Consider the following 12,318-nt stretch of genomic DNA (forward strand, 5'->3'; position numbering starts at 1 on the left):
CACTACACCCTCTCAGATCATTCTGTGGCTTTGAGCCATAATATGGCCCAGACAGTAGGTGCATGGAGCCACACCAAGATTGCCTTATGGTATTCATTGGCCTCACAAAGGCTTCAGACATTCTCAGTAACATTCCTGGGTCATAGCGTGCATAGAGGATTTTAGGACTTATCTTGAAAGAAGATGGCACATATAGACTAGCATGGTTAATATGCTAACTGAAACATTTTTCATTATAAATGGAGTGGAATGGGACTTCGGAAGTTGAAGTGCAATTCTCATGAGGTATGTTTTCTGCAGTCTTGTTCTTTCAGAGCTAAATGCCAGTGTAGAAATGTTTCTTGTCCTTCAGGAAGCTCTTTAAACCCATCAGGTCAGTCTAAAAAGTCCTATGACTCCTCTTTTAATAACTGTGTACTAAACTTCTAACACGGGAAGATGTTGCATTCTGATCATAAGCCTGAACAAAACCAAATCACCATTCCACATGATTGCAGAAAGAGAACTCCCACAATCATCCTGTATTAGTTTGTTAAAGCTGCTATAACAGACAAAAAATAGACTAGGGAGCTTAAACAACAGAAACGTATATCTCACAGTTCTGGAGGCTGGAAGTCTCAGATCAAAGTGTTGGCAGTATTAGTTCCTTCTGACAGCTGCGAGAGAGGCTCTGTCCAGGCCTCTCTCTGTGGCTTAAAGGCAGCCGTCTTCTTCATGTGTCTCTTCATATTGTCTTCCCTTTATGCATGTCGTGTATCCAAGTTTCCCCCTTCTAATAAGGACACTAATTTTATTGGATTAGAGCCCACCCTAATGACCTCACTTAAACTTGATTTCCTCTTAAAGATTCTATCACCAAATAAGGTCACATTCTAAAATACTGGTGGTTAGGACTTTAATTTATGAGTTTTGAGCAGACACAATTCAATCTATAACACAGTCTAAGATGTTCCTGCTTGTTCTGTCACCAGTTGCTCAGTTCTGCTAATTTGGCAGTATATTCTTGGACCAAAAGGTTAAAAGAACGAATCATGAAGGAACATGTCTTTTGCAACTCTGAAACCGCAAGAAGAAAACCAACAAGCCTTCAAAGTTCATACCAAAATTCTCAAGAGGCACACTAATGCCAAAGTTCAAATCTTATGATTTTAGGTATAGATTACCAGAAAATAGCAGCAATCACATTGCCCAGGAGTAATGTTAAAAAAATTAGACAGCACATGGACAAAAGCAAGATTATTGCATGTACTTTTAATTTTGGAGCACTGCCCAACGAGCCCAATGAAGGTTCAGCTGACTCTAAGATACTATAACTTGTTTGACATACAATTTACTATTGATTAGGACTCAGATATTTTATAAGTCTGTAAAGTTAGAAGTTAACTTACAGAAAACTAAGAAAGTGTGATGACTTTCTTTTCTGCAATGTAGAAAAGATCCCAAAGCTTATGATTTTGTTGCCCTTTGAGACATGAGCCAGTTTTGTACCCATGGTAGCAATCTTATTTCAACATTCGTTTTTCTTCACTGACTATATAAAGCCATACTTCTCATATCTTTTCGGAACCAGCTTGTTGACTTCCTCATTAATAAATTAAATCAATATTTGATATTGGCTCACTATCAATTTGTATATGAATTTTGCTTTTAATATTTTGAAAATTATACTTTGGTAGTACTTTTATTCAGGCAAAGTTATCAACTAGGAGGCAATACGGTAAGTAAAATTGAATATTATCATTGTTAAAATTAAAAGCTAGACAAGAAATGTAGGAACCAAGTTTATTTCTGCTAGCAAGGAAGAACAAGATGACAGTTTTGGTAAAAACTTACATTCTCAATAGGAAGTATAATCATTAGTTTTATAAACAGTTTGAGAAAAAGAAAAAATTGTAGTCATACTAATTTAGAATTGAAATGCTGGGCCCATATATAAATTTCAAGATTCTAACTTACCTTTCTCATTGGAAAGTTTTTAAGAGTTTGACCAAATTTGTACTTCTGGTCATCTGTACTGTCTGGTTACGTACTTGTCTCCGCAGATAGTTAACAGGTCAGTTAATTTGCATTGAGAATTTTGTTCATTGTGTATATGACTCTGGTAGCTGATTTTTTACTGGCTTTCATCAGCCTGCATCTATGAGTTTCTCTGTTTCTGTGGAGGTTTTTCATAAATTGTGGCAGATCGGCAACGGCCAGAAAAATATGGTCTTCTTAGTCCTTTGTCTACATAATGTGCTGTCATGTATACATTTGGAAGCCAATTACTATATGAAAACTATGTAGAATGTGTGAATTTAGATCATGACTCCCTAAGAAATAATACTCCTAATACCATTGGACAGGCTATATTATAGCTAATGGAATGTAAACTTTAGGGCCTCTCATTTGCACAGGTCCTGTAAATACCCTAGGAGGGGCCCTAGCAATTTTATATTCATAATTTATATTATCTTTCTTTAAAAAGACCCAACACAAACTATATAAACGGTAAACTCTACAAATTCCGGATTTCTTTGTCTCAGAGTGAATTGTTGTTTATTAGATGCCATTCTTAGCACTACGAGAATTAGTGAATGCATGAAAGAAATGATACAGAGATGTTTTCCTCTCTGATTCACTTTCTTGTGTACTGTTCAGTTGGATGTTTGTAGTGGGAGGTGAGGTGGTGAGACTCATACAAAACCTAAAAACGTGGCTCTTAGGGAAGATTTTGACTACAATTAGCCCTGACTTTTGTTTACTTTTGTCAGGAATCAGGGGATGAGGACAGGAGAGAGTAGGAAAAATTCTATTCTTAAAAGTCCCAGGGACTTTCAGGCCTGTTCGCCTTTTTCTTGTGTAAGATTTAGGAAATGTTATTAAATATCCTTTTACTAAAACTTTTGTCTTGTGGCATCAGTTATCTTGCCCAAATCTTTCTCTTTTACTATTTTGGAATTTTATACCATACAAATGTTGATTAGTAACAATTATATGGGTTAGGATCTTCTTGATGTCAAATTGAGAGCTTATTTTTGGTCGACACATGTAGAGGAAACTAGGAAATATAATATCTCATTTAGCTTGGGTGAAATGGGAAGTAGCTCTCCTTTATTAATAAACTCTGAAGGATAAAAACAAATTTTATGAATGAACACTGATTCGCTCCATGGTTTTAATTTTATCAATTTGTCCCTTTCCTGAAAAGTATTGAAATGAATATTTGGAAGATGGAAATTTCACTAGAAAAAGGTTTTTCTTTTAGTCCAGAAACTATTTTTTTAAATAGTTTCCATTGTAACTGCTTTGCTGTAAAAAGTTACTGGAATTATTTTTTTATTTTATACTGCTAAAGCTATTCATTTCTGAGAAGCCTTTCTTGACTCTTCCACCCTCCTCACCCTCATCTGAGTTAGAAATCTGTTTTCCCTGGTATGCCTCTTTTGTACTAACTTCCAAATATTTTTACTCGGCTTACATTAAGAATTTTACTAACAGTGAACAAGATACCCTATGCTAAGAGTGGTCAGAAAAATATACAGTTTTATAACTTGATTGCAAACAATTTTTGATGCTTTTCAAAATAATCAGAACTGGTCAATAAGTTGGTAAAAGAAAATTGTTAAGAACTACTTAAAAACTAAATATGAGAAGAAACGTTGGCTCGAAAATCTATTAATAGAAAAAAAAAGTTATCTGCCTGTACAATTTTTTTAACCTTCCAATCCTCTTCTTCAGTTCACATATAATACTATTGACAGAATCGATTCTCACTGTGGTAGCCAGTCTCTGAGATGACACTCCAAAGATCTATGCCTTCCAGTATTCATTTCCTTGTTTAGTCCTCTCGCTTCGTGAATCAAGACCAGCCCTGTGTGACCAATAGAATCCAGTGGAAGTGATGTTGCATGACTTCTGAGATTACATCATAAGAAACCTTGTAGCTTCTGCCTTGATCTTTTGGAATGGTCATTCTTGAAGCCCTCAACATAATATGTGAAGTCCAACTACCCTAAGGCCACCTTGCTGGAAAGATCACATGGAGAGGCCCTGAGATTTCATGTAGAATGATTCCTGGCCAGTTCCCCAGCCATTCAAGTCATCCCAACTGAGGCTCTGAGTGTAGCATGGAACAGAATTGAGTTGTACCCACTAAGCCCTGCCTAAACTGCAGATTCATGAGCAAAATAAATAATCATTGTTTTAAACCATTGAGTTTCAGGTGGTTTGTTACACAATAGATAATGGAAACACTATTCCCCTCCCTTCTCCTTCACTTGTAAAAGTGTTTCCTTAGGTGAGCGCAGAGCGAGCATGTGTCAGGTCAACTCAAGAATAGGGACTTTCCTAGCCGTTGTTGCTAGGGCAACTAACTTTTCCATGGTACAGAGACATACCTCTCCAGTACTATCTTCTAAGAGGTAACTATGTCACTTCTATGGTCAAGACACATAGTGGACCTAGACCATCTCCAGCGTCTGAGGCCAGGTTAAACTCCACAACTCAACTGTTTAATATAGATGAACATATCCATTAAGCTGAACATTAAGGGCAGCTTTCTATAGAAAAGAAATCACAACAAAAGTGTAAGTAGCAGCAGGAACAGGGAGCATATAGGCAGAAGGAGCAACCAATTTCTGTCTGGCCTCTGCAGAGTTGGAGCTGCCAGAACATGTTCCATTTTCAGGATCTGCTCTCCACCCATGTTTGTAATATGGAACTCATCCCTACAGCTACAACATTTAGACCAGGGGTGTACACTTGATCGATGGGTAACCATTCTATTACTGATTGGTCAGCAATTTATCTGGTTATCTCCCTTGAGAATCTGAACTAAGATATAAAGAGATTGTAGCATGCATTTGGACAGAAAGGCCATGAGGAATCAGGGTGGGATGGCTGTTCTCAGCTATGTATATGCCAGTAAGTAAAGAACGCTAGTTTGCAGAAAAAAAGTGGTGGTGAGAATCCATTGGGGAGAAAAAGGGAGTAAAGAAAGGAAGAGTAAGAAAGAGAGAAAGAAAGAGTATGAGAGAGCTCTAGCACTAGCTCTGTTCACTGGCTTTCTAATCCTCAGTTTTTTTAATTTAAATTAATTTTCCTATATTTTACTTTTGGTCAGGGGTGATGGTAGAATGGAATTTAACAGAAAGAGGACTTTATCTTCACTTTTGTTTAAGGGCCCCTCTGAAAAAGCAAAAGTATGCACTGGGTGAAGATACCATTGCCTAAGATCTGTAGCTTAAATTTGCAGAAATTTCTAATACCTGAGCACATGCATTTTCCTTCCTGATTGTGCAATAAAAGATAGGAAGTGAAAAAGGGAACAGTCTTAATGCTCAAATTAAGTCAGAAACTCATTTAGGATACATACTAGATGTGAATAAGTGTGTGAAAGTAAAATGATCACCAAATTTAAACCTGAACCGATCTGCATTTAATGTCCTACAAAGATGTCAAAATACCATGCTCTTAGAATTAAACCAACAACTCATCTTTTCTATTACATTAGCAATACATGTATATTGTATTTTAATAGCCAGACAAACCCTATGCCATTTGTTTAGAAGAGATCTGATTATTTATATAACAATGCTTATGTCCTGAACTAGACTATAAACTCCATGAGAACGCCTTTACCATTTCCCTGCTCCCCCCGCCCACACGTCAGTCAGTTTCTTTGGGAAGGAATATGAAAAAAGTTATAAATGCCTCCTTCACTAGCGTGCAAGCATTCATTCATACATTCATTTGACAAACGTTTTATTGAGCACCTACTATGGAGTTGGGCCAGGCCTAGAGAATTCAAAGGTATATGCCATTAACATAGGTTTTTGAGTCCTAAGAAATTCGCAGTTCTGATAGGGAGAAGATATACAAATAATTACTTTACTAAATACTTGCGCAATTTTAGAGTGATATGTGGAAGTATTAAGAAAGCACAGAAGAGAAGGCAAAGAGGGAGGTTGTTGGTGAAGTTTCTTATAAGGGTGACATTGGCCAGACAGACGATGTAGGGGCAGAGAATGGGTGAAGAGGGGAAGCAATGAGGAATACGAATTTCAGGGCCCCTTCCTGTGCCAGCAGCAATTTCTGTTCCCTCACCATTTGCATTATTAAACTGACGTTCAACGTTCGACTAAGGTTCCCTTCCACACCTCGGACTTGAAAACTGAGAACCAAAGGCAAAAACACTAGGCTACATAGCCGGTACTCCCAGCAGCTAAAGAGCCCCACTGAGACCTGGGAGGGCCGTGCAGAACTGGGGGCGGGATCCGCTGTGCGTGCGCCAGAGCTGGCCGGGCCAGCCCCTGGGGGCCGCGCAGGAGCCGGGCGCTGATTGGTTGTGTGAGTGCATAGACCTCTTTTCATAGGTCGCACAGGACTGCTCGCGGGGCTTTGATTGGCTCACCGCGCGCTGAGCGGTCATTGGATGTGGCTGGTCGTCAGGGCAACTGAGAGAAAAAAAAAAAAGAGAGAGAGAGAGAGAGAGAAAGAAGTGTTGGGCCTCGCGGGTAACCGAGGCTGCGGGTGTCTGGGCGGTTCCGCGAGGCTGTGCCCAGAGACCTGCGGGGCCCAGGCTCCCGGGGTTCACGCCACAATCCAGGAGGTGCCTGAGCGAGCGGGCCGAGAGGAGTGCGGCTGGGAGACCTGCGGGCAGGGACCATGGGCTGCTTCTTCTCCAAGAAGCAGAAGGCTGAGAAGGAGTCGCAGCCCCAGGGCGAGGAGGAACGGCCAAAGCAGTACAGCTGGGACCAGCGAGAGAAGGTAACCAGAGCCCGTAGCATCTGGTCTCAGCCCTCCGGAGCCAATCCACGAGGGTCCCTTGCAGGCCTGGTAGGGCTGACGGGGCCGACCCAAACAGATGTCTCTCTCTCTCGATCTCTCTCTCTCCTCCTCCTCTCTCTATTTCTCTCTCTCTCCCTCGCGCCTTCTCCTTCTCGTAGTTGAAGTCGGAGTGAATGACTTTTAGGTGAGCCATGAAATACAGTGCTAGAGAGGGCGCTACGGAGGACTGTGCAGTGTTGAAAGGGGCCTTAGACTTCACTGTCCGGGTAGACGGACCCCTCGGGGCTTTCCCTCCACTCCACACCCAGGCCTCCGGTCCCAAGATGGACTCGAGAGGAGGAAGAAGAGCGAGCAGAGCCCAGAATCTCAAATCTGCTCATTTTTCCCACAGCGCCAAGCGGCGTTTTGTCCAGTCCTCAAGTTACACATGGGACTGATTCTCATCTCTTTGCGGCTTATGTTCTCTCTTGGGGCTGTTTTCTCTTTTGTCTGACCTAGCCAGTAAATCTCTTTGGTACTTAATGGTATATTCCACTGCTGAATTTTCTCATTTACGAAGTGAACTATTTAATGTACAACTTTGCTTTCCCTCCTCTTCCAGTTACCCGAACGGAATAATGAAAATTGAATCTGTCTTGGAATGTGTGTTAAGTCTGTATGGTGAAAATAACCAGCATAAACTGGACAGTATTTACTATTGCTTTAAATGAATGAAAATGCTCAAATTTTTACTTTTATATATAGCCAGAAACGAAAAGGCTTTGAAAATGTCCACTGGTCTTGCACAAAGCACACTTAGTCATGAATTTCATAATGCTTCCTCTTTCTACATAGTTCTCCATTTGTATTTAGTAAAATACTTTGATAGATTTACCGATTACTTTTCCAAACAAAATGAGAGATTTTTTAAATGAGTGTTATGAACTGTTAACTCCTTGGTTAATGTAACATACCTTTATTCATAAATGCTTTATAGTAAATTTCTTATGTTTTGATTTCATAGACCTGCCTGTGTGATTTCCAGTCCCTAGCAGAATTTATTCATGTAAACTCAGTTCTCCAAGTGTCACATTTAAGAAAGCGGGTACTTTTTGCAGACTTCTCAGCCTCATCTTTCTGCCCCTGTTTCTCAGATCCTTCTTGGGTTACATGGTATATTTATTCTCTCTTATTCCTACTTGTAGTAGCATTTTGTAATGTTGGAATGGGAAATACTGTGCTTTCTGTCATACAAGAATATCTTACCTATTGTTTAAAATTATTTGGTGTACAGTTTTTAAAAATTTCATTTCCTCAGCCCTATTAGTGTTTCTAACAATGTTGTTTAAGCTTGAACTGTCTGCCATAGAGAAGGTTGTGTATTTATTTTTATTTTAGCTTTTTGTTTTGAAATCATAGCCCAGAACTAAACTTAAGTGCTTTTGTTTTTTATTTAGAGTAATCTTGGTTGCCTTCTGACTCATTACTTCCTAATAAATTGTCTTACAGTTAACCTTCATTAACGTGATGTTCAGGTTAGTTGGAATCTCATGTTAATCTTTCTCCTTTTAGATAAATGGATATGTTCTGTGATTTTTTTTCTTTTGCCCTTTGGCTAAGTAAACACGTTGAAAAATAAAATAGTGGACACCAACATCTAAGCTCCCCGGCCCCTGCACCTCAATGAGCATATAGTAAACTTTCAATTGTAGACATTGTTTTGAGCTTGCAGGGAACATTTTTTGAGACCACTACAAGGTACTGTAGTTGTAGAGATGTAAGAGATGTTACTGGGTATGTGAAATAAGCTCATGCTTATGGATATGTGTATAATAAAAGTTAAAATCTTGATCAACTCAACTAATCAAAATTTTTCTAAATGAGAATTTTATTCTGAAAACAGCCCAGTTTTAAAATCTTTTGTACTATTAGAGAAAGAATTACTGGCTTATATTTTGAGACAGTGGAGATAACACTTTTTCCATCACTGGTTTTTCTTTTGGGAATTTTTTTTTTTTTTTTTTTAGAATTACTGGGAATTCACTCTAGGGTGCCTCATTATGATAGCCTGCTAAATTTTATATGATTTTAAAGATTTACATGATTTTTTTTCTAGTTCCTTCTCATGAGGCTAATTTTGGCTAGTGTAGAAATGTTCTATATTAGTCTAATGATGCTTTTACTGAGGTTAGCATGGTCTTGCTTGCTCTCAGATTTTAACTGTACCTTAAAAGGAATAGAATGCAAATACAGCGCATAGAACATACATGAGATATGTTGCATGTATATTAACAGAATGGTTTGTATTAAAAGGTTAGGGTCCTATAATGTGATCATGGAGTATAGCATATACAGTTTTAAAGTTTTATTGGACAATTAGCATTCAGCTTGTAAAACTTTAGGTATAAAAACAAAATGTGTTGCCTGAAAAGTTTCCTCACAACTTGGAAAAGTCATGTTTAATTTTTCCTTAGGTTCCGTAATCAGAGTGTCTTTACTGAGAGGTACCCTCTGGGTTTTGGATTTTGAGTTGCGTAATTGGGTCAGTCTTAGGGAACTAAAGCTAGGAGAAATTGTCTCAATTAGAAAGAATGTTCGAGACTAAGTGTTGTCATGGCAACTGATATACTGTAATCAACAGTGTAAGACATTCATTTTCTATTGCCACTGTGAAAAAGAAAAAAGCTTACTGTACAATTACGACATTGACATGATGAGAAATATTTTTGGATTGTAAGATCTGTGTTTAAATCATTTGGAAATAAATGCTTTTATCCTTGTTATCTGTATGCTGCCTCCCATATCTAGGCAAATTATTCTATGAATATGTACTCAAACACCAAGGAAGATTCAAAATTATAAGAATTATCCCTGCCCTTATTTATTCAAAAGAGCTGACTGGCTTTTTTGAGTTGAAACAGGAAATATTTAAATAAAAACAAAGGGAAGATGAGTGGTACAGAAAAGCAGTTTTCATTTTTCAGATAGTCATACCAGTACCCCTTCTAGATGATAGAAATGATGGCGTAAGTATAAAAATTATAATTTTGAGGATAGCCTATCTTGTATCCATTACATTTGTCTCATATTTGATAGAAACAACACTGAACAAAAGCCTTATACCAGAGATTAAAGTAACTGCATTTTATGTAGTGCCTGTTGTGGAACTTTGGATAAAGCAGCCAATTTGTGCATTTCAGATTCCTCAGCGATAAAATGGGACAGTGCTAAAGATTTTTCTACTATTTAATAAGGTAAAGGCCTGTTCTGAGCAAGAGAGTTAGATGGTAATAGTCACCTCTGAGGATAGATCGTGGACCAGAGGTTGGGCAGGGCAGAACGAGTCTTAACATAAGGCAGATCATAATTCACAGAAATGTTCATCAATTGAAGTGTGACTTTGTGAGGAACTGATCTCCATGTTAGTGAAAACATTCAGACAAAAAGAAGTGTCTGCATTGAGTTGGGGCCTAGATGCTGTTTTTAGCCTTTTAAGTATGTGCGAAATTCTAGTTATCCATTGCTGCATACCAAAACACCCCAAAACTTAATGGCTTAGAATAATGGCAAGTACTTATTTTGTTCATAGCTCTGCAGTTTGTGTGGGGCTTGGCAGGGTTGGCTCTCTGCTCTATGTATCATCAGCTGGGGCAGCTTGACTTGGGGCTGGAGGATCTGCTTTCAGTATGGCTTAATCACAGAGCTGGCTGTCAAGTTGATGCTGGCTTTCCACTGGGAGCTCAGCTGGGGCGGAGGGCCAGGGGCCTCTTCATCTAGGCTTGCGCACAGCATGATGACTGAGTTCCAAGAACAAGTCTCCTCAGAGACTGGTAGAAGCTGCATAGCTTTTTCTAACTAGCCTCTTAAGTGACCTAGTGTTACTTTTGCCACATTCTGTAGGTTGAGGCAGTCACAATGTCTACCCACATCCAAAGGGAGGGGACCTCTTGATAGGAGAAGTATCAAAGAATTTGTCAACATGTTTTAAATCCTTTATGTAAAGTTGTTTTTTAAGGAAATAAATAGTTCTTTATTCATTTAAAAAATAACTTTGAGATACAATTCATATACTATACAATTCACCCATTTAAAGTATACAATTCAATAGTTTTAATAAGTTCAGAGGGTTATGTTAGTATCACTATGATCTAATTTTAGAACATTTTCATCCCCCACAGAAGAAACCCATACTCACTCTCCCTCTCCCCAGTCCCTGGAAACACACTTTTACTTTCTATTACTATAGATTTCATTGTTTTGAACATTTATCAATGGAATAATACACTATGTGGTCTTTTGTGACCAGCTTCTTTCACTTAGCATGTTTTTGAGATTCATCCATATTGTAGCATGTTTCAGTACTTTATTCCTTTTTATTGCTGAATAATACTCCATTGTCTGGATATACTACATCTTGTTTTTATATATAAATAAATTTTATCCATTTTATTTATTTATCTATTCATCAGTTGATGGACATTCAGGTTGTTTCTACTTTTTGACCATGACAAATAATGCTGCTAAGGATATTTATGTACAAGTTTTTGTGTAGCCATATGTTTTTATTTCTCTTGGGTATATATCTAAGAGTGGAATTCCTGGATCATATAATAACTCCATGTTTGACTTTTTGAGGATCTGCCAAACTGTTTTTCAAAGTGTCTGCACCATTTTACATTTCTAGTAGTATAAGAGTGTTCCAGCTTCTACACTCATAAAGTTTTGATAAAGGGAAAAAGCACAGGGAGTGGAAAGTGTGTGGGACTGAGGTACTCTGCACTCTATTACACCTCACCAATAAAGTCCTTTAGCTTCCCCATACCCTCAGTTTCCTAAGATCCCTTCTGGTTCTCTAATTCTTTGAGCATCTCAGAGGCGGCGAGGATAGAGGAGGAGGTAAGCATTGCTAGAAGAATTCAGGCAAACCTGGGTGAACAAAAGGAATGTGATGAGATGTAAAATTAGATTAAGATTAGATTAGATGTTAATTCTATAATTATATGGCACTGCCATTTTCATTTGTGAAATAACCTTTCAGCTACATAGCTATGTAGCTCTGAAACTGACTTAACAATGTTTACATTTTAAGTAATTTATTTTAATTGAAGTATAATTTATATACAATAAAATTTACCCTTTTAAGTATACAGTTCTTTGAGTTTTGACAAATACAGCCATGTAACTACCACCACAATCAAGATATAGAAAAGTTCCATCATCCCCCCGCCCAAATTTCATCATGCTCCTTTATAATCTGCCCTGCCCCCAGCCTCTGATCAGTTTTTTTATCCCTATAGTTTTGTCTTTTTGAGAATGTCATATAAATGAAATCATATGGTGTATAGCCTTTTGAGTCTGGCTTCTTTCACTTAGCATGATACATTTAAGATTCATTCATGTCATTGCATATATCGGGAATTCCTTTTATTGCTGAGTAGTATTCCAATATAGGATGGTACCATGTTTGTTTATCTGTTCACCAGTTGAAGGACATTTGGATTGTTTGTAATTTTGGTAATAATGAATAAAGCTACCATAAACATTTGCATACAGGTTTATGAGTGAACA

General features: G+C 38.0%; 1 protein-coding gene across 1 annotated transcript in view; it reads left to right on the top strand.

Annotated features, from left to right (window-relative positions):
• The first annotated feature begins 6,453 nt into the window (after positions 1-6,453).
• The window catches only part of RP2 (RP2, ARL3 GTPase activating protein), a 28,994-nt gene continuing 23,129 nt past the window's right edge, over positions 6,454-12,318 (top strand). Inside the window, exon 1 of the mRNA XM_006906901.3 lies at positions 6,454-6,750. Within this exon, the coding sequence (XP_006906963.1) occupies positions 6,649-6,750 (102 nt within the window). The 5' untranslated portion in view covers positions 6,454-6,648. The remainder of the gene's footprint in view (positions 6,751-12,318) is intronic.

Source organism: Pteropus alecto, unplaced genomic scaffold (genome assembly GCF_000325575.1).
Source record: "Pteropus alecto unplaced genomic scaffold, ASM32557v1 scaffold392, whole genome shotgun sequence".
Classification (NCBI taxonomy): Eukaryota; Metazoa; Chordata; class Mammalia; order Chiroptera; family Pteropodidae; genus Pteropus; species Pteropus alecto.